The sequence below is a fragment of the Megalops cyprinoides genome, chromosome 9 (genome assembly GCF_013368585.1).
Source record: "Megalops cyprinoides isolate fMegCyp1 chromosome 9, fMegCyp1.pri, whole genome shotgun sequence".
Taxonomy (NCBI): domain Eukaryota; kingdom Metazoa; phylum Chordata; class Actinopteri; order Elopiformes; family Megalopidae; genus Megalops; species Megalops cyprinoides.
Window position 1 is genome coordinate 28,545,498 of NC_050591.1, and position 24,418 is coordinate 28,569,915.

Genomic DNA, 24,418 nt, shown 5'->3' on the forward strand with positions numbered 1-24,418 from the left:
AATTTCTGTTTTTTTCCCCACATACTCACCACTGCTTACAATGGCTCAATAAAACCATGCAATCAGCACAATCCAAACAGCAAGGCACTGAATGGAAAGAAAGAAATATCTGGCATACTGTTTTCCCTTGGTAAATTAATACTACATCTCAGGAAAATTTCAAATTCAATGAATCCATTTTGGGTGAGGAAACAGAAATGGTGTAATTTGTAGCCTTGTGCACCTCATCTCCCCTGGGTGACTACTTCTAATGTTAGCCTAATTAACTGATTTGAAGAGAGGCTTGGCTTTGGTGCTGTGCTTCCTTTGCTCATACTGAGGTTTAACAAGCATCCTCTCAGTGACACACATGGGAATTGTGCAAGAACACCAGCCCCACCCAGTATGATTTCACAACGTCTGCAATGGAACTGACACGTGCAGACTCCTCAGAAACATACCATGGAAATACAAAAATAGGCTATACACACAAAAATGAAGAGATGAGGTGCACAAGGCTTTGTCTGTCTGCACAAAGGTTCATTTGGATTGAAATGCTGTAAGAAATAAAGAGCTGATTTGCATGAAGTCTTAACTCTTTAATGCAATAACTCTCTCTCCAGAACCTATCTACAGGGTGAGAGGCAGGCCCCACATTGCATTTAACCAGTCACAATGGCAGGAGGAGCCAGAAGAAATTTGAGTTATCCTGACCAAGACAGAATGTTATTCACAAAATTTGCACTTTTTGGTAATGTCATGGCAGATCACTGATATACAAAATCATCACAATGACTTTGGGAATGGAATGTGGCTGTTACAATCCTGGTGGTGGTAGTGGTGATTAATTATTACCTTAGATGACTGGGGAGGTGCAATCAGATAATTTTTCAAGAGGTGGCTTGAAAAAGGCTGTATCAACGTCTAGGTGTCAGAGGGCTGAAGTGCATGCAAGAAAATAAGCCAAGAAAAACTGTGGGCTGTATCTGTGACATATCTCATTATTAAATCAAAAATGAGTCTTGAGGAAGTTCAAGTGCACAATTTTTAATTAAAAAACTCTCAAATGCATACTGAAGGAAAACAAATGCTTCACAATGCCTCTATTTTGGACCATACTATTACACATACATTTCAACTACTGTTTATTTCTTCCTTTCTGGTAAAGCAGTGTGTTCCGTCTCTCAGGCTGTTGTCAGACAGAAATAAACATCATCAAAAGGAAATGCATTCAGAACAGATTATGAATGCAGAAACACAAAACTGAGCTCCGAATTTAGTTTAAAACTACACACTCTATTCTTCACATCTCAGAAAAGACAAGTCCATTTATGTGAGCCAGGATTTAACAGGGGTAGTTTGTCTTCCTCATTGACTGACAAAATTCTGGGATGGTAAAACCATGAAACGCTGAGAACAATTTTGTATATTAGAACCACAATAGTCTGAACAGCAAGGATAAAACTGCACACACCAAATGTCATAATATGGAGACCTAACACGTGATCGCAGTCTTTCTAAGGGTGAAAGTCATGGAAAGTCATGGAACTTCACACTATATTTATATCTGAAACCCATCCATTTACAAAATCAGTGCCAATTATTCAACATAGTGTTCTCACTTGGCGAGTTCTTTATGTGAAACTTTAATGACAGTAACTGCTGTTGCTTGGACTTCAATATTATTCTTTAAGCTACAGTCGATGAAACCATAGAAAATTCAGCAAAAATCTGTCATGAGAAACCTGCCCTACTGTTTAACTGCAATTCTGAATTACAAGTAGCAACAAACTCAGAGATGAGGTAGTGACAGGTATTTCTTTGCCTACCATTCCCTGACACTAGTGTGGAGGCTTCCTAATTAGGAAGAATCTGGTAGAGATGCATACCTTCAGAATATAACAGGCAATCAAAACCCATCAAAGTCATTCAGCATTGAAAATACGCGGCAGCATGAAATTAACTTTTACAGTCTAAAGATGATCCTAATCACCAAAATCTACATCAAACACACCACCTGATGAACTTGCCTAATTCAATTTTAAACTTGCTGTTTAAAATGGAAACCCATGACACCACGGGTCCAATTCTCCACACAGCATTGACGGCACATGCAAAATAGGTTTTTGCTATTCTCAACGTGAAAATGCATGCGGCGGAGCACAAATATGTTGGCAATGTCTAGCTTCAGCTGTCATTGCTTCAACTCTCAGCATGGACGTACCTATGGAAGTCATCCCATTCCACCATGTGCCAGGTTAATTCTTGCACTATCAATGTAGTAAATTACATTTGTGCTCCAGTCCTACCCTTGTTCACTACGATTTACTTTACATTACATGACATTATCTTAACACACACTCTTATGCAGAGTTTTTCTTTATATTTCTTTTCATTTACAATGTGTCTTCTTTTTTTAAATTTGTAAATCTGTATTTTACTGTATTTATTGTAATTTATTGTATATTTTGTATATTTTTTCTCCTATGTCGCGTGCCTTATTTGTACTGTGTGTACATAAATGTTCCTCAGTGTGCTGCTGTTGTAGACCACCCACAATTTCGTTACACCCCCACCGTGCAATGACAATAAAGTCTATTCTATTCTATTCTATTCTAGAGTGGCGTGCATACTGTGTTACTTAAGTATCCTTTTCAGCATGTGAAAGACAACAAAAAATTTTAAACGGGGGACTCACAAAATAAATGCACAACCTTAACAGATGTGAATTCAGTAAATACATGCATTCCAATTGTCCATTTAAACATGGATGAAGTGCTTCAGATTTTGCAGCTTTTATCTAATTTTGTCAATTACGCTTCTACTTTCAGACTCATTACTTTCATTATCTGATAGACAATCCATCAAATCTCTCTTTGCATAAGGTACTGGAATCTTTAATTGTGTGCATACAAGTGTCTTTATGCATGGTGCTTCACAAGTTCCAGCCTATCCTCACTTGATCAGTTCAAATTCCCTGGGCATCACTTCACTCCCCATAAAATGCAGTCTTAACAAGCCTGGAAAAGGATCTACACCTCAATAAACAGGATATATTGCAAGCATACCCACAACACTGGGACAATAAAGGGGTGCTGACTTATTGTTGTGGACAGGTAAGCGAAAGTGGCCATATCAACATTGTTTTCTTAGATGACTCAAGGTGTTTTTTTGAAACTCGTATTTTGTGGCGATTTTTTTTTTGAACCCTCAATTCCAGTACTCAGTAGCCCATATGCTGGGCAACTAATCACCATCTCATAATGCAATCTCAAGTTCCCCACTGTAATATGACAACGATACAAAGTGAGAGAGAGTGTAGAATGTTAATTATTTTATATTATTTAAGTCTCAGGAACTGTATCTAGCCAGTAAGCAGCATCAAACACTGCATAGCAAGCTAGCGTATCTGTACAGAAAACTAGGCGGTCAGTGCCAAAACCTCCCATTAAACACACTAAATGTTCCACAAGCAACAAATACTGTTATAACAACACCAGAATATTCAACAGATTACATGGGATTGACTACACACATGCAATACACTTATGAGAGAACAGCTAATGAAAACTACAATCAACAGTTACTTTAACAGAAGAGCTTTGTGTGGCCCAATGATCGTTAAATCAACATTTAAAAATTAATGTGGAATGGTGGTACAGGTAGCCTGTGGTACAGGTATATTTTTCAGTGACATAAAACTGGAGACATGAAATAATGCCAGTAACCAAGCAAGCTAACATTACCATGTTTCATTTACCTATAGGTGACACAAGGACACAAAAAGCTTCATTTTGTTTTGCTAGTACACAAAGGAATAACAATATTTATAACTCTACAATGTTCTCCACCACTGAATAGCACTAACTAAATGACAGAACACAACGTCTGCCCATAGCAGTTTCCACCCAGCAATATATATCCCACCCAACATGAGTGCACATATTTATGAGGGAAAAACTGAAGCAGCAAAATTGAGCAGTTGAAGCATGCATGAACAGACAAGTCCCACGGAAAACTTTGTTTTCTGCAGAGGAGACCATCTAGTCTATTCAGTTCATTAGGTTCTGAACACTTGCAGCTCCATGGCACACTCGTTCAAAATCAGTTTCAAGCTTTTAGCCACAACAAAATAGCAGCAAGGTACAATCAGATAATTCCAAATTAAGTACAATACAAAGGTGACACTCTCTGGTAGGTTTAACCTCATACTCAAACTGTTCCACATTAAGACTGAGGGAGGCACGAGTTTTGCTTCTCCATTCTGGTAATGGGATAAGTCAGCAACATGCACTTAAATTACAACATGTCACTTCTGTAACCATTGATCTCTATCAAATCTGGTCATTGGTTATCAAAACTGGTCATTGGTTAATCCTGATTTCCTGATTGTTCTTCTCAGGTAAACAAAATACAGGCCAGTGCATGAAGTGTTGGTCAGATGTTGACCAGCTTCTAAAGGCCTGAAATGGCTGAAAATGCATTCCATTGGGAGTGTCATTTCCTTACCATAATTAAAATGTGTGTTTAGTCATATCTTGTTTTAGAATATAGAGTATGGTGCAAAGTTTAAAAAACTGTGTTATGACACTACTGTTAAACCACCTCAATGCACTACAGACAGAATACCTTATGGTAGATATGAGTTGACAACGCTTTTCAAAATTGTCTGCACAAATACTGCGTGAAGACTAACTAATGGCTACCAGCCGCCACTGCATCCCCAAAATGAGCACAGTTTTGGGGAGATGGAAAAGCCTGGCATTAAAGTGATACTTAACAGGGTATGACTCTTTTCGTTAGCAGTGCTGGCAACCTGCCAGGTCCGCTATGCACATCTGTGAGCAAGATTTACAGTATTTTGTGACAATTAGCAGCCCTCTGCCGACAGACTTCACAAAGACGTCATGACAGTCCCTGAAACTCTTATGTCCTCTCCGCTCAGGGTAGAGGATAGAAAATCGGGTGATAGCCCTAATCAAGTGGGACCAGCTGAGAGGACTGACAAAGCTGCTGGAATCTGCAAAGTTTGCAATTGCGCAGACGGTACAAACTGCTTAGCAACAAGCTGACAGACAAATGCAAAACAGGGAATACATATTCCTCCTGATTACCTCTCTCCATACTCAAATTACATAATTCTAAAGTGGTTTACATCACTTGATTTTTTTCCCCCCACTTTTTCCAGCACAAAATTGTCATGATGCGATTACTGATTCAACCAATCAATTATGTTATATTAATGGACTATAATACATCAAGACTTGATATAATTGATCTCAGATGATTGGATATGACCAACATTCCCCATAGCTTTTCTGTTAGGTGAAACTGTGTCATACAAGCAGAGGGATGATATTACACACTTGAGCCTTTGACTGATTCTCATTGGCTAAGACCATTCTAGATGCTGTACTAGCCATCCTTGTTTACCATACTAAAACTCTTTGGAAAATTACCAAACATGGCCCTGTCCCTGTTTGAATATTGAGTTGAGCTGCTGGGAATTGTGTATTTGACTCCTGTCTCTATGTACAGCATTATTATGAACTTTCAGCAGTCTCACATTCAGCGTCAGGTTATACAAGTCACTGGCAACAGCCAATGAAAGATGACTATTCAATATAAACTGCAAGTGACCTATTAATATTGTGTCCACCACAACCTCCACACCAGAAGCGCGAGAGTAGAATATGACAGTCACATTATCAACCAGAGTCAAGACAAAAACGCAGACAGAAGTGTTAGAGCAACTAGCTTGAATTGTGGGGACAACACAGTGGGTTTATTTGATTATTTATCTGATCCATCCAGAGTCCTCCTACAACAAGCAACAGAAGCTAAATATGTGGAAGCTGGGAAGCTCTATAACAACGGTAGGCCATTTAATTTTTCCCTAATGAACAAGCCAGGAAAAACATAGCCACTTTGATTATGCCCATACTGCAGTAATAATTGTAGCTGTGTCAAAACATAAACATAGATACTAGAATTCTCCAATGTCAAGTCAGGCCATATGTCAGCCACACCTGCAATGTTTCCACACAGAGACACATGTGATATGTGACAACTACTCTCGTTTTCAAAAATCATAAAAACATATTTGAGCCTGTTTGGAGTTTGGCTCCAGTTTCTGTATTACACTTTAGTAGCTAACCCCACAAAAAACTTCACAAAAGTGAAACTTTCTAATTTTCATGTTTGAAAAATAACCTCTCGTGAATGAAAACCACAGGTATTCCATAAATGCATATTTCAAAGGCCTACAGTTCAAATTAAAAGTATGCTTGTTCTAGTAATGTGAAGGCAGGTCACCATAAATAGTTTAATTAACAGCTTTAAGCTTCATACTTGTTTTAGATAGTATTCCCGTCTACAGCAAAATATATTATGAACATATGCCTAACCTTGTGCAATCCTCTTTTTTCTCACATTTATTCATCCTGTTCCTATGATACAATATGTTTACTGCATTTAATGAATGCGTCCTCCATACACCCCCTGTATACACCCCACTCATGACCTTTTTTCTCTCTCACCCATTCGTCTTTAAAACCTCCATCTGTACAACTTATCAAAGCAAGCGTGCGCACACACACACACACATACACGCATACATACACACACACGCACACACACCCCCTTACTGCATTTAACCTTTTCAAAAATGGGGTACATAGCATTGGAACACTGATTAGCACTAGCAGCTACTCAATTTTCAATGAGCAAAAAGTCAAAAGACAGTCCATTTGGTGTATTTTATTATGATCTATATGACAACCTGACTCATGTCATCCATGCTACATATGTCCTTTACACTGTCCTGCTGTGCCACTACTTACCTCCATGCCAGAGAAACATAGGGAGACTTACTCTTTAAGACGTATGTGAAGGTTAAACTACCACATAAAGGCATTACAATTAGCACATGATTGCAGTGGGCAAACCCTGTTAAAAGATACCCAACTTAGTCTTAATTCCAACAAAGCTTATTTAAGGGAGACATTCCAGGGGTGACTGGGCTTGTATGGAACAAGATAAAGGTATCAATTCTCAATTTTGAGAACTGCATTTACGAAAAAGACTCAAGACTCAGTATATTATAAAAGTCATGCTTCCCAGTGCCCATGCTAACATACCTACATTCTCAACTGTTTTTATTGTTTTACTAAGCTTCTTACATTTGTGATGTGATAAGCTTAATGTGTGTCACATGACCTTAAATTGCGAGAAAATAAAGCCACTATTATCAGCATTTACCCTCGCATTTTCTACTATCGTTGCTTTATACGTTCTATTTATATAAATATGTATGCTATTGTTGTATGTTGTATTGTGTTGCACATTTTCACCCTTATTATAATAAAAACAGTAATTATTATACACAACGTTCATTAGATGTCGTTTCTGTGTTCGCCTTCTACGTGCATCGACGCAGGTGCAACGCAATTCTATTTCTCGCTAATGAAAACAGGGCTGGCATCACACTCGCATTCCATTGGTTGTGCGCACAACTCACATGTCCCAAATTAAGTGCATCTGAGGTAGCTTCCTGGCTGACTAAATTTGGATGTTCGCTGTCAAATAGTCTGAGTTGTTACATTATTATACTCTGAATGAAAAGTATTGGCATTAATTAGCATATTGGCCGATTAACCAATTCAAGTTAGTAAAAACCAAGGGAAAGCTGATTTCATCTAACCAAAATGACTGTGCCAACGGCGGTTGCTAGCAAGCGCCTCTAGATCGTTGATTTGTGAGTGCAGACTAGATAGGTATAGCACACGCTATGTTTCCATTTTGCTTGCTAGCTGCTTAACAGCATTGTGTCTTGCCTATTACTAAAATCTAGCTGACAGTACAAGACGGCAAGGCAAAGACATGCACTTGTGCGATTTCACAACCACTGCTCAAAGCAGCTGCGCAGCCCCTTCTTACATTTCAACTCGGGGAACTTTCTGGCTCGTACCTTGTTTAAAGAAAATCATCTTTATTAAATGTTAGATTCATTTTGGCGAATAGATTTGCATGCCGGTAGACGCCCGATGGCTTCGCAAACGTTGCCAAAGGATTAAGCGCAAAGACGTGCGCTATTACTATTTTAAAAGTCCGTTACCTCCTCTGGAAGTCCTTTTCATATGGTTTTAGGTACGGATCCATTTGGAGAAGGGTGCTGAACTCAGGAATTGTAACATTATCCAACGGCTCAGCCATCTTCACGTTAGTCTAAAGCAATCGACTACCGGTACGCATATATAGCTAGCGAAAGCAAAACAAATGCATTGACTTCCATGGGTAGGCTGTGGCACTTGATCGTGTAGGCAAAGCATTTCAGGGTTTGAGCGAATCAGAAATGACTGAAATACGCCCAGCCTATCAAAAAGCGGACTGTTTCCTGATCACTTGAAATTTCACACATTTTTTAGTTACGCTGTTACTTTAAGGAGATAGCGGAAGCTTTTGAAAGGAAGTTGGGTCACCCTTGTTGAGGACATTGCTTTTCGCGGTGCAACCTAGTTGGGGTCAGCGCGAAGGCTTGTCTCCTTGCGTGTCGCCTTCATCCGATGATTTGCTATGAGCATTTATTGTTGCAACAGAGGCGCAAGCAGGATGTCGATTCATCCACTGTTGGCCAGTGGCGATGACAGCGAAGCACTTGCCAGCCATTTATGATAGATATTTATATGGTGAAAATAAACGGAACAGTGGAGGGTGTGTTGTTGCAATTAGACGACAGCTTAAATGTTTTTCGTCATAATCATGTGCGTCCGATGACAGCTATTTACTCGGAAGCAGCATCGCTGAAAATAGAATATTGTTCCTCTGTATGGTAATAGTAGGTTATCATTGTCCCCATGCAGCGGCTACGGTTTACGCATGCGTCTAATTCCTAAACTGCACTGAGTCCATGCCAGAAGTCAACGATGTACGATTGAAATAAACCTTTTGATCTGACATTGTATTTTGGTAGCTTGGTTATATCCTGTTTTGCATTTCGTGGACGTATCCACTAGCCATTCAATTATTTTGTGAATATATATAAAGTATTATTAAGCACTAGGCGGCTGAAGGCAGCTCTGACATCGGTGGGCGTCGTTGATTTTGTGAACGTGAGAAAACAGCTCATCGCGTTCCGCACACTTGTTGTAGGCTTTAAAAATATCTATCGCCAAAGGTAGTACGGGCTATAATATGATAACTCAGCTCGACATTGGGAAAAAGAGTGACACTGTATTTTAAGCGTCTCTTTCATTACAAAAACTGCCATAAGGCTCGGAGATAAATAAGTAGCCTAATTTGTATTTTCTGTTAAATGGAAGTTCAATATTACAAAGTACACCGAGTTCGAGTTACACTCATGAGTTAAACATTATACCATAAATAGTGTTAGTGACAGATGTGAGTAGTTTCATACAATATTTTAACACAATATTGGTGTATCTTGTGAAACATCTCCTTTAAACTTGCTGTTGAAGTGTGACAATCCATGACAAAAATGAATATTACGCATATTACATAACTGTATTGGTTAACACTGATTCACAGGAAAAGAATTCTACATTAAATACATTTCTTTTATTACAAACCTTTTTCTGTAATTTTTCACTTAACATTTTTAGTTGGCGGTTGTACTACTTAAGATCATATTACAACCTTAGCACTTGTATCAGAATACATCTTGATGCAAATGCAATACTCCAATACACCAATATTTTGGGAATCCTCAACACTATGGGAATTGTGGTGGATATTTTTCACATTACAAGTTCCACGATGTACTACAGTGGGTGCTGGTTAGAGGATTAAGCACTACCCCACAGACATCTGAGCAACCCACAGGTACCTCTCTCATCCTTAGCCCTGCTGGAATAAAGTCAGTGTTGCCACTAACATTGCTCCCAGTCACCTCTGTGGGGTCCCCAAATAGTCTGTTTAAGATAGCATAAGTTGACAATTGTGCGTACCTATCTAAGAGTTTGTAGACCTCCAGAAACTAGTCTCTACCCAGTTTTTTTGCTCAAAGGTTTGTGATTCCCCTTTTGAAAGATAGGATGATACAATTAATGTAAAAGACATTTAAATTACCTCCATTAGAAAATTAATTACAAGGGAAGGGTCTGTTTAAACTAGCCAAGCATTTACAGATCAGCCATTAAAAGGCCATTGATTTGTATTGTGCCATTGACTTGTATTTTTCTTGCATTCTTATGTGTTGGTATCTTATTCCTGACTTTACCCACACTAGGTTTTCTAATGCTCTTTTTTCAGATTCTGTGTTTTTTCTCTGTTGCTGTGAATGCTTGGTAGAAGCACAAAATATCACAGAATTCTGGAGAGTAGAGGTACTTAAATTTTAACTCATTTCATTTTAATTGCAGCACTCAGGATGAAAATATGTTTTTTTTTTTTTTTTTTTAAAAAAAGAAGAAACGGATATTTTTGGAAGAGAAAGCTGGAGAGTGTTAGTTCTACTGAAACATATTCCAATGTCAAATGTAGATGTTCTAGGGTTCTGCATGCTGAGGTATACTGCTCACATTCAGTACCAGCTCTGTCATCAACAGACAATGGCCAGGAGCCCACAGCAGTGAAACAAGTTGGCTTCATTCTGCTGGGGTTTGGGGTGGGTGTATTGGCAGGGCTTGCTCACCACACCACTCTCAGGCACTCTGTGACTCATCAGGTGTGAGCATGTTGCTTGGTTACCATCAGTGAAACCACACCCATATCCTCCATTGATGTTTAGCTCACCTCTACATGAGTACAGTGGTTGCAGGCAGCAGTGAGATGAACATATTTTATTGCCCATTCTGAAAAAAAAAGACTTGAATAAAAGGGAAATGCCTTATGTTCTTGCATTTAATTGTAACAAATGCATGATTTAATGAAAAAGCCTTTAATGTTGGAAAGGTACCCACAAAAGTGAGCAGGTCACAGTTACATGTCTCTCTAAGATTCTCTCTTTGTCTGATTTAGTGTACATAGTACTGTGTGAGATAAATGCAACACAGCAATGAAAATGAGTCCTGAAGCGCTGAGCCACAACATCGTAGTCAGTTGTTTCTGGCTGATTTGAATGTATATGTAATGTACTTGTCATATGCCCTTTGTACTACCATAATGTTAAAATTGTAATAATTCCTTGATGAAGAGGCTGACTGTAACAGTGAAAGGATTTCCAAGTGTATGTCCTCTCTGCCTCGGTTGCAGCTGCTTTTAGCTCCAGATGTTCTCTCTAGGATTGACGGGGTCTCCACAGAGAGATGCTTGTGTCATCGTACATGACATTTCTACCACGTATTTGCCTTTGTTTCTGTGCTTCTGATAGAGCATATCTCTGAGGAGAAGAGGACTGCCATACTCTTCAGATTTGGCTGGTAAAGAATGATGGTGCCATTAGGTATGGCCACAGAGAGTCATGCATGGAGTGTCACTCTTACTACACGAAGAGCAGGAAGAGGCCTGCATTTCGCAATAGAGTGGAATAGTGGAAAGCTTGAAAAACTCTCAAACCTTGTTGCTGGTTTTTATGGAGAATGAGCCTTCTGCAGACACAGTACGCTATTACAAGCCAGCAAGCAGTCATAAGTGCTGTATGGACATCTTGCTGTAGAGGTTTTTCTACAGAGACAATTATTTATAATCACAAACCTTTATGATACATTTTACATCTGTAGAGTGCAGATGTGGGTGGGTGATCAGGAGGGATAATCTCTTGTTACTCTACAAAAAAGTTTATACACTTTTTGTTTGAGCTCCAAGCCTACATTAATATTTTCATTGCCCATCAGTTAGAGCCCTCATATTGCCCTACTTTTATTGCAATGTTGATCAAGAGTCACTCTCATTCTTCAAAACACCAAACCTACTAGAAACAAACAACCACCTGCACTGTGGTACTGTCCCTTAAATGGACAAAGCCTCCAACTTTTGTTGCCTCCTGACCCCTTTTTGTTGGATTTTGATGAGTCATGAAACTTCCCATAACTCAGAGATCTGTTATGACCTTCACCCTCTGCCCAAGCATGCTCCACCAATGGGAGTTTCAGACTAATGAAAAGGAGGATTCTGGCTTCCATGACATTCTGGCATTTATCTACCATGACAAAACATAACTCTGACAAACTCTGATCATACTGACATAAGATGTCTTCTAGTGTCTGCTAATCAGTACATATTTACAAACACTGAATGCCTCTTGAACATTTTAGCAGACTATTAAAATATTGTTTAGCACAGATTTTCATGAATGAAGAGTACTGCTGAAACATGTTTTTGTTACAAACACATCAAGCACCAACAATCACACAGGTAATATGAAAATCGACACAAGAAGAAATATTATATCTAGTTATTGATTAAATATTTCCCATTATATCTTATTATAGTGAAATATGAAATTACATGTGTAATTAATTGATAAACTGCAATGCCCAGTGCTGCCCCAATGCTGAGATGCTCTGGATGATTTGAAGAAATGTACTCATACCCTAACTTTGAGTAATATGTTACTATACTGCTGTGTCAGACTCACTTTTCACTTTTAGCTAAATTCCTTTATTAGGACTTTCCTGACAACAAGAGGATGTTGGGTACTGAAAAACTGAAAAAAAAACAGAAAAAGTCAGCAATTATCAGCAAATATTCCAGGTTGCAGGAAGGTTGTGCAAAGTGAAGCATAGCAGACTGTTTAATTGTGATATAGGCTACTCCTTACATAACATACGCTGGCTTATCGTGCACTATATCTTTGCAGTAACGCAGGTGCATGGATAGTGCATCTTTCTTCTTTTGAACCCTCTTTGATGTTAAATGGAGGTGAGTTTGGAGAAGCTTAGTGCCAAAATCTGATGACTGTGCTGCTATTCATGTGAAAATGCCTGGAGATTTTCTCACATAGTATGATTTGCATAACAGGAGATTCAGTATATGTAAAATGTTGTAGGAGATCATATACATATTGATACTAGACATTTTATTAAAAGGGTCACAGTAAAATCTTTCAGTAAATAAAAAAAAAAAAACTTTTACGACTGTAACAAAAGAAGTTATTTGTAAACAATATTACTTTTCACTGTGCAGTCATATTAAGAGTAAAGTATAATGATTTTACGTTTTTAAGCAAAAATAATGCACTCTATAAATATAAATGTTTTTCATTCTTACTTAGCCATGGGTGTGATTATTAATATGAAAGACATTGTAAAAACAGTACATTTCAACTGTCCAGCTACAAATATGGATTATTTTTGTCTTTTTGTAAAATTGTATTCCTTCTGTTTTTTCTTATGTCACAAAAGAGAGAATATTCACAGAATGTGCAAATATTTCAAAAATCAACTCAAAATAAAGGAAACCAGCCTGCCACAACCAACCTGCTCAACAAAGGGTGCCTCTCTAGACAGAGGTACACCTGTTTTAAAGCCTTCAGTCAGACAGACTGGAGATGGGCCCCATAACTGCTGAGATACATTTACACGATAACAATCAGTTAACCTGTTTTAAATGCATATGGTTGGAATGCTCTCACTTACTGATAGCTTTGTGGATGGAAATTAAAATCCTAGGACAAATTCCATTCAAATACACAATTACTATAAGAACACTTAGCTCCAATAAGTTTAAGACACAGATGAGGGCTCCTCCTTCACAGAAATCATTAGGTTTCATTTACATACCTGTATCTGGTGCATTTGGTCAATTAAAATGTGGCTGAAACATTGGCCAGAACAATCTGCGGGCATACTGTCATCATTAATTAGCAAGAATTGAAGTCACTCCATAAAACGGCTTGCCTTTTTGCCCTCTAGTGGTCAAATGTTTCCCATTTTGCCTATTGTCATCATTGGTCAAAGAACTTAGAACAGCAATAGTGGCTTACCAGTCACATTTTTTGGGTAAATGCCTAAATATAAGCATGAAAGAAACTATCTTATCAAAGGGTTATTACCCCCAAATCACCTCGAGTGCCAACTCGAGTGGCCATGGGTATGATGAAAAACTGCAGTGTACTAAGCCAGTTTTGTTGGGAATAATGATTTTTTTTCTTTTACCTACCAGTACCTACCTTAAGAATAGCTTACAATGAAGGCACTTCTTTCACGAGTGGCCTGCTGAAGTTTTGTTGCTAATTATTTCCCTACTCTCGTTGCATTTATTTATTTATTCATATTGTTTTGTTTTAGAATTTGTTCTGTTCACACGGATATCTAGAGGTTTGACATTAATATGACACAAATTTAGAACTATACAATTAACATTCCAGTCAGTCTTCTATCAAAAGAATAAGACAAACTAAAAAAAGACAAACTAAATAAGAACAGACAATGTCTGTGCAAACATGTAACCACACAGGGAGAGAAAGATGTGCTTAGAACACTTAAATTCTATTCTGTCATTACTTTATGTCAGTGAGGCTGGGAGTAGAAGCTGATTTCCCTCACATTGTGGAGTAATGCACAGCGTAATGAAAAGGCTTGTTCAGTGGTATCAGGTCTCTGTGGATTTCTTCTTTGTGAGTTCCTCACTTGCCATTATTATCTCTGTCTCCCAGCTGCTACCTGACTGGGGAGTCACTGGAGTGAGTGGGATGAGGGTCCGACTCCTCGAACAAAGGTGGAAAGACTTACACTTCACTCTCGCTCTGTGCTTCAGATTAGCACTTCAGTTTCTTCTAATGGGCCCCCTGAGCTTGGGTTTCTCGGTCATTTGTATAGCCCTGGTGATTTTAGAGGGATGGTTTCTCATCATGAAGCTGTGAGCTGAGCAGGAGAATGCATTGCTTGCTGTGTGCCATGCCATGTAGGTATTTAAATAATATCTGTGTCCCACAATTTTACATAATGAATGGAGACTTCCAAGTCATGTGTTTTCTTGATGTGTATGCATGCCGGGGGTGGTGATGTGGCCAGAGGCAAAGCCGAGGGCTATAGCCACCAGAAAATTAATATTAAATTTTAAACACATCATCAAGTCAAAAATGTAGTAATGTGCAAAAAAGGATAGGGTTTTGATAAGTGATGGTCAAGGTCAAGGATGTCAGTGTGCACAACTGGAAATTTACTGGAGTCATATCACAGACCATTAGTTTGTCTACATTAGCTAAAAACAGTGATCACTAAAAAGTCAAAATTAAGTGAACAGTTAAAACAAAGCCTCTGTCTACAGCTACTTTAATTTCTACTCTTTCATTGAAATTAAAATCGTTGTTGCCCTTGATCATGAATTTTTGCATTAATAAAAGCAATTGTTTGAATTTAAAGATTTAGTGTCAGTAACTTTAGGTGTAGGTTAACTGAAGAGGCAAAGGTTTGACAGCATGATTCATTTCTGGATAAAATCTGATTCTATGCTCAACTCATTGGCTGTTGATGGAAGGCAACCAGTGGCTGATATGGACAGGCAAGACCAGGAGGTTACTGTCTGATTGATGCCCCGTCATGGATATTTATCTCCTTCAGTTCCATCCTAGCTTCAGAGGGGAGATGAATCTCTGAGCTCCTGAAACTGGACTGATATAAGGGAGCATGTGCCCCAATCTATTTACTCTTACTGGCATTGCCTAAGATACAATATAGCTAGGACTAGCTGACTAAATTAATAATATTATTAAGTTATTTTACTTTATCGTAAAAATGCCCTGCATGTTTGTACTTCCTCTTATAATTTTTGTTTGTTTCAATAACTCTATATAATGAAGAAATCTTGAGGTCATATACTGTATATATGCACACATGCACAGATAAAATACATATGTATCTGTTTTTAAAGCTAGAGACCATAAACATAATGAGACCACAAAGCTTAGTCTTGTATTTTTCAGAGCAGGGGACCTTTAGGTGTCATTTTTGACTTTCTCACCAGGGCACATGAAATCCTGATACATGTTACAGCCATCTGGCCGCTCATTTTTAATGGTTTCTGGGTAGATCCTGGCGATTTGTATTCCAGAGGTCTAGCTAAGCGGAGAGTTATAGCGACAGGGCAGAAGTGAGCTTTGCTGAGGCAGCAGTGTGGATGCACATTTGAGTCGAGCCCCCTAAGGACACCTCGGTGCCGGGGGTTGACACTTTGGCAGCAGTAACGTGTCCCTGTAAAGATGGAATGTGAAACGCCTCATTGACCCAACGCTCTCTATGATGTGCAGTGGTGACCACGTTCTCATGGGGATATAGGATGTTTGGGAGGGTAACAAGGTGGCAGGAGTCAGTGCATTGTTCATCTCATTAAAACAGGCTGACAATGAATATGATAATGAGGGCCTCATGTTGCACTGAATTGCATATGTTATGATCAACATATTGAAGCAGACCTTTATTGACTCAAAGCACATCACTAACATTGCATTACTAATTCTTGTTTGAACTCAGAGTCCAACACCCTTGATTCTCAGGTCAGTTTGTGAAACATTTACAGTATAGATGCCTGTTTGAATTGGTATGGATGCCTGTTTCAGATTGGTTTGGATGCAGGGCTGTCATCATTCCCCATGTGTAAACCATAGCAGAACCAATATTAAATTTCCCATGAGCATCATCTTTACTATTTATGAGCATGAAGTGTAACTATAAGAAGGCACAGTGATTGCTTATGCACTGATATTGTATACGTCACATGATGCAACATAATCTCCTAAGAATCTGTCACACATGTCAGATAAACACAGTGAAATTTAGTTTCACTCCAAGCATGTGGTGTAAAATCATCTATAATGTAGGAAGGGTTAAATCCCAGGGTATAGTCATAATGCAGTCCATATAGTGAGTCTTTGATTTAAAAGCATCACAGGCATAAACATATATGAATATAATATGTACCATAAAGTGCTGCACTGAGATTTCATTTTTAAATAACGTAATGGGCTAAGTTACGTTTGCACTGTTGGCAGATGCACCTTGTTTATCCTTGTGTAGCCCCAGTTCATTAATCAGTGACTGACTTAGTCATTTGTTTGACATGCTTTATCTGAATTTCTTATCGTTCTGGCAGAATGTGGGAAAGGCTGGTAAATGTATAAAATGTTGAGTTCTTTTACGCTACCATGAAATTGCTTCCTAATAGTGAGAGAAAGAACGACATTGCACAATTTACGGAAAAAAAGCAAGTCAGAGTTTATTATGCCTTCTTTTTAGAACAACTGATCAACTATTCTTAGTCAATGCCGGTAACACTAAGGAAATGGTGCAGCACTCATGTGTGTACCAAGAAGTGAATCCTGTGCTTTTCCATTACATTTATCAGAACCAAGACATGGACACGTGATTTCGCACGTGTGCCTTACGTATTACATTACATTATTGGCAATTTACATAGGTTACAATTTTATCCATTATACAGCTGGATATTCACTGAGGCAATTCGAGGTTAAGTACCTTGCCCAAGGGTACATCAGCAGCGCTCCAACAGGGAATTGAACTGGTGACCTTTCAGTTACGAGTCCTGCTTCTTACCACTATCCTACACTGCTGCCCATATAGACTGCTACAACGTATTAATATACATTGTACATACTTTATGCTATATTATAAATGACATATTCTTATTTATTAATCAGTGTAGTAAAGCTCAGAGGAGCACATATTCCCACAGCAAAATTTGTCATCACCTTTGAGAATACGGATGTGTCTTTTGCTGGGGGTTTACAGGGCTAGGTTTCTTTCACCTCCTCAAATGCGCCAGTTACATCAGCAGACTAAAGATAATCCTTGATTGATGGAATGTCAGTGTATAAGCACAGTTCTCATTTTAGAAGACCCTAATCCCTGACACTGCTACACCTTTAGCAGGACTCGCGCTCTCAGGCATTGCCCAGATATCTCTTCCCCTGCTGCAGAACGTCGCTAGTCCCTCTCCAGTTCTTAGTGGGAAGTGGATTCATTGGGATGCCTCTGTTCTCTGTTTACCTGAGTCTAAAATTGAAACTGTGAGGCCTTGGATAGGTCGAAAGTCCTGGCACCATGCTGCCTCAGCTGCAGACATGCTGGTCACAGGAGACCACAGAAACAGCTTGCCTCTAATACTATCAGCAACCGACCTGGCTGGTGGGGAAGCTGACATTATTTAACAGACAGCTCAAGAATTTGAAATTTAGATGAACGGAAATTTGGACCACCTGCAGCTCATCAACACAACAACTGCAACAATTTCACCCAATAGGCTTCTTTGATCAAACACCTTTTTGATCGATTTTTTGTATGTGCTGTATTACCTGTACAGCCTTGCCTCATATCTCCACATGAATTAATAAGGATACACAGTATATTATAACAATTATTTTTATAGAATATAGATTAATTACTGAATTACTGCCTGAATAGTACACCTCACTGACAATGCTATGACATTATTTCAAACTCTAGAGTTTAAATCTTCTTGAAGATACAACCTTTATAGAAACTGTACTTGCTGTAACCATAGAAACACACTAGCTAGGAAATGGGTATCAGTTTTCCATATATGGCACACACTATTTACTGAACAGTTGCTCAGGAGATTTTTGCTCTGAGCATCTTTTAAGCTGCCGCTTTATTATTTTTTTTACAGTATGTCATTGCAAGGAATACAAAACAATCAATCTTATAACTGTATGCATACAAATTAATGACATTTATTGCCTTTAAAATAAATGCACAGTAAAAGTATATATAGTAACAGAAAATTTAATTGGATGCCATCATTCCCAAAATTAATTAAATCATTATGTATTTATGAGACCAATCTCTGGTTATATTCAAACAACTACTCACAATGCTCTGTTCCCTAACTTATAGACAAATCTTTAGCATCGTTAGTTTTCATATATTTCATCATCGTCTGTGCTTCTACATTGTGAACCATTTGTCTCACACAATGGGCTGGAATAGTTCTTCATGTGTGTCTGTATATTGATGCACGTTTGTGTAAGTGCATTTGTGTCAGTACTTCAGCCCCCCAGCTGTAGTTTTGGTGTTCTCACTGTCTGTCAGTGTTGTCCATGTGCTTTTGTTTACAGTTCCCATGTGTTCTGGCCCTGCCCTGCTCTCCGCCCTGTCCCCGCCCACCTGATTTCCTGATCGCCTCCACCTGCCTGTCTGCCCAGCTGCATCCCATCTCCTCATCAGCCCAGCCCTTTATGTACCCTGCTTGTCTCTGTCTCATTGCCAGTTTGTCTCAGTTTTGTCTGTTGTGTACCTGTCCGATTACACACTGTGTTTATCCTGTTTTGACATCTGATTTCGTCCCTGCCTTGGTTGCCTGATCTGCCTGCCTGGTTTGACCCAGCCTGTTCCTGTTTTTGACCCCTGCTTCTTGTTTATTCTGCCTCAGACTGCCTTCCTGATTTTGGACCCTGCCTGTTCTGCCACTACGAACCTACCCTGCAATTTCAATAAAGCCTCTCAGAACCTGAGTGCGTGTGGTATGCGTTTGAGTCCGTGCCTGTGCCCTGACAATTTGTTTCATGTTAGAGGAAAGATTGTTCCTTCTAAAGACCAGTGTGAGGCACCATTTGGCCTTTGTAATTCTGTGTGGTAATTATCCTTCTGGAATCTGGAAATGAATAAAAGCAGGGGCAGAGGTCATATGATGTCACCACCTTCATTCACATCTGCCTGATAATGAGTTCATAGCCTTGACTTCAGACCTCACAGCTGCATCAGTACAGATGAATAAGAATTATTATAATGATGATGATGATGATTCTTCTTCTACTTCTTATTATTATTAGTAGTAGTAGTAGTGGCAAAAAGGTACATCCTGGAAAGAAAGTGGCACAGCCAGCAAATATTGACTGCCCAGCAGGGATTTGCATGTGGTGTGAAGAGGCATAGTCAGGGCTGAGGCACAAAAACATGTCAGTTTTAAAACAAAACAAACAAAAAAAAAATCAAAACTGAAACCAGCACACTTATGTACAGTTGTTGTTGTTCTTCTTCTTCTTCTTCAGGTGGCCTGTATCTATCCAGTGTTTTGCAGCTATATCCAGTGTTTTGCAGAATAAGATCTATGTCATAAAAAGTAACAGAGGGATAAAATGTGATGGAATTCGTGAAACCTTGAAAAAATTCAGACTTCATGCTATCATGGTGCCTCACTGCATACTTACACTGTGGACTGGTGCTTCATTGGGGTTTGCTAAAAATTCTGTGATTTTACTGCAATTTCTCAGTAATGCTTATACTGTGAAAGTCAGTGCTGACATTTTTCTTCCTAAAAATAATTCATAAAGTACCTTTATATCACATCATGAAAGTCCTTGTCATTCACAGCGTATGTTCAAAGGATAATATTTACTCCCACAACTCACTAATTCTTCGTGAATTTTATCATCCAAACTGTGTCCTGGTATGATACATAATCAAAACAAAAAATGTGTAGTAAAGTAAAGTAGGTAGGGAAGTGCACAAATTCACAGCAAATCTGATCAGAAACGATTACCTCTGCAAAAAGGCTATTCGCTTCTGAGCACAACAAAAAGTACATCTACTACATTTACATTTACTAGTACATCCACAATGTTTACATTAACCTGATTGTGATATCATCCTTTGGCAGTCTTATCACGTCTTATCAAACTGGAATCAGATTGATTTAACAATGTTTACTCAAGGTCAAGGCTAAGTCCATGACATGGCTTGGTTTATGGGGTGTGAAGTCTATTTTATTATTGGTTCATTCTACAAAACCAAAATGTGTCCTCAAATTAACTTGGGTTGTGTATGTTCTAAACACTGGTCTCCACTGAAACAACCTTTAATATTAGTTCCACTTTGAATCATGTCATTACTTACATGTCTGCTGCCCCTGTGACCAAGTTACAAAATAAATCTAACTGTATTGTATGGTTTAACAACTTTGAATTAGAAATTGTATGTGCTGTTTTATTATTACTGTTTCTTGTGCAATATTTTTGTTCATTTCAGCAACAGTCAGACTGTAAAGTATGCAAATCTAGGGTATGAAATAAACAAGCAAAAAACTTGCGTACAAAAGTACTTGCGTAACTTTCATACTCATAGTTAAGGACAAAGTGCATTGAATGAATATTGGCCAAAAATAACAAGAGTATCTGGTCCTGCACACAGCACAGTCTCCACCCACATGGGAGGGGACAGACACCTGGCCAATCACAAAGAAGATAACATGTTACTCTTCCGCTTTATCACTCACCTCCCAGAAAGTGATTGAAACAGTGGATAGTTCTTTTTTCTTTTGATTTTTTTACAGGTGTTTTTATTATTATTATTATTATTATTTTCAGTACACACTCCATATGGCACATAAAATTAATTAGGTCTTTTATATTCCACTGCAGAGGAAATTAATTATTGCCTGTTATGATCCGTTTCACAACTGTCTTCAGGTCAGGGTCCTCTCTAGGACTTTTCAAACAAAGTGAGTGTGTGCTAATACTGTAACACTAAAACATTAATTAACAGACAGATTGCTGTTTATATTGTACACTGTATACATTTATACATTTTGGACACCATATATATTGGAGGACTGTAACCTTTCTGTGATTGAAAAAAAAGGCTGTCTGTTACTGACTTACAAACTTTTTGCGCAGTTGAGATTCAAGTTAAGATCTCTGTATTTAGAAAAACCTCCTCAGCTGTTTTCAATCCTTTCGATCTTACAGCCTTGTAAAACATTTGCTAAGTGTGGGACTGAAGAAGCCAAATCAGGCAAATTCATCTTCTCATTTCCAAAAAATGTATTAAATAAAAAAGATTCTATATTAATATTTCAAGAATCTATTCCAGCTCTGTTCCCTGGAGTGTCTAAGGCCTGCTGTTGAACCAATGCACTTGACATAAATGAGGTTATTTGTGTGAGATTCATAATGTTCAAACATTTTTCACTGGGGGGCTTTCAAAGACAGTGTTGTTAGTTCCCACTCCCCATGTATGAGAGTGGACAAGATACAATTAAGTCAGACATGGTGCCTTGGCAGAGAATCTGACATTTTAACTTATTCTGTCGGTTACATACAATCACTCTGATTAACAGACTATACAGCCCCTGCTGTGGTGTTACCCAAGATTTCAACACTTTCCTCTTTGCAGCAACAATGAGAGATTGAAGTCTAATTAGGAAGACTTCAACACCCATTAATTTGTTTTGATTAGTGTGGAGACTCGCAAGTTGCAGTTCTGACTGAGTTAATGTCAGGACTGCGGCTCCTTAGCCGGGTTTGTTTTTGTTTTTGTTTTCCCTGTCCATGTGCTTTTGTTTTTCCCTGTGTTCCAGCCCTGCCCTGCTCTCCGCCCTGTCTCCACCCACCTGGTCACCTGATCGGCTCCACCCGCCTACCTGCACACCTGAACCCCATCTTGTCATCTGCCTAGCCCTATACATTCCCTGTTTGTTTCATGTCTCGTTGCTAGTTTGTCTCAGTTCATCTGTTGCGCTACAAGCCGTTTGTCCTGTTCTGCCTGCCTGCCTGCTTGCCTGCCTGCCTGCCTGCCTGTTTTGCTGAATTTCTGCCTGTTTTCTTGACTTCGACTTTGGATCTGTTTTTGGTTTTGTTTGCTGTGCTCTTCTGGATTGTGACTTTGCCTGTTTTTGACCCTGATTCCTGGACTGCGTTTTTGGCTTGATTAAACTACCTTTTGCATCCTGCCTCCCTGTCTGCGCCTGAGTCCCTGCCTGAGCCCTGACAGTTAACATGTAGAATGATGATGCTCTACTTTTTGCATGTGTGACTTAAAAAATAGCAACACTGATTGACTGTCAGCTCACATACCCAAGGCAAAACAAATAATTTAAACAAAACACCAAAAATGCTCATGATTCTGGAAAAAAAAAAAAAACATGCTACAAAATTGAGTGACACTACTGAAAAATGGTCCATCCAAGCCATACAATGACAGATATGAATTCACCTCATAGACAGAGAGAAAGAGAGCAATGACTTTTAATAATGGAATATTGAATCATTCAAATGGCAGGCTTAACAGAGGTGGCCTAATGCCCTCTACTCTAATAACTACTTTGGGATTCTCAAACTGATTTTGTGCATGACCGTTCACCCTAAGCGTGGTCTTTCTAGTCACTTGAATGAGAGTATCTGAGGTGTCTGTATTATTCATCTCTGCACTAACCCCCTTTTTCTCCCTCTTCAAAGAGCAGAGGCATTGCTAGGCCGGGCTTTTAATGAGGCTAGAATGTATTGCTTCTCAGCTCTTTCTATTGATGTCACCATACCAACCAGTGTGATCACTACCGTATGATGTGTGGCACAGAAAATCACTTGTTCGTGAGCTGTAGCGTGTGGCTCTTCGTGTTAAATCCGAGTGTACACAATGTGTAGGTATATGTAGAGTTCACTCTGCTTTGCAGGCAAGAGAGGGGTGATAGGCATTGGAAGCGACTATAGCAAATAATAATAATGTGAAATCAAGTACAATTGCACACACACTTATTCATTTTGCAGACACTTTTATCCAAAGCGACTTACATAGGTTACAGTTCTTTACAATGTTATCCATTTATACAGCTGGATATTTACTGAGGCAATTGTGGGTTAAGTACCTTGCCCAAGGGTACAACAGCAGTGTCCCAGCGGGGATCGAACCGGCAACCTTTCGGTTACGAGTCCTGCTCCTTAACCACTATGCTACACTGCCGCCCGCACATACATGCCCCACACACACAGCCACACACACACACAACATACACTCCTTCATACACAGGGATGCATGCAACCACACACCGTCTCACCCACCCACATTAAAAACAAAATCAAGACACACACGTGCAATGCGTTTCTAAGCAAATTATAACCATGTCCACAAACATGCTAGCTGGCTCCTGAACGAGAAGGAAATGAGGGTGGGGGGAAAGTGGAATGAAGGATTGCGGAAAGGAGCCAAAACAGAACAGCTGCTGTAATTCACTGTGTTCCCCTCCAGATCCAAGGATGTCTCCGCTCCAGCTGGTGCAAAAAAATGTCTCAATCCAAGATCTTTGAGTGAAGGGGAGCAGAGTGCACCACCAGCGTGTACACAAACAGCATGCACAAATAGACAGACGCACACATATGTTCAGGCTGACAAATAAAGAGACAGACAGGGAAACGAGTAAAGAAAAAGTCATGCAGACACCAATTTGATTGTACATTTGCAGCTACATGCAGTGGACATATTCATGAATTAGATCATTTTGGCTTCAGAAGATATCTCTTTATCTCATGTTGTTGTCTTTGTATTCTTTAGAATAATTATGAGCATAATTATATATAATTATATAATTCAGTACATATATGTACTATTAATGTGGCAATCTAGCATAGGCCTTAAATGAATCATTACTGTGCATAATGTTATTTTGTTTAAGATAAATATTTCAGGCTTTCAGTCTCAGTCAGAGAATATGATTCATTTATAGCAAGGCAACAGCTTTGTAACTGCAGAGCTGATTTTGCCATGACACAAGTGGATACAAGAGAAATATAAGA

General features: G+C 38.9%; 1 protein-coding gene across 1 annotated transcript in view; it reads right to left on the reverse strand.

The window, feature by feature from the left end:
- Nucleotides 1-8,234, reverse strand: part of gbe1b (glucan (1,4-alpha-), branching enzyme 1b) — a 124,091-nt gene extending 115,857 nt beyond the window's left edge. Inside the window, exon 1 of the mRNA XM_036537233.1 lies at nucleotides 8,096-8,234. Within this exon, the coding sequence (XP_036393126.1) occupies nucleotides 8,096-8,193 (98 nt within the window). The 5' untranslated portion in view covers nucleotides 8,194-8,234. The remainder of the gene's footprint in view (nucleotides 1-8,095) is intronic.
- Between the last annotated feature and the right edge of the window lie 16,184 nt (nucleotides 8,235-24,418).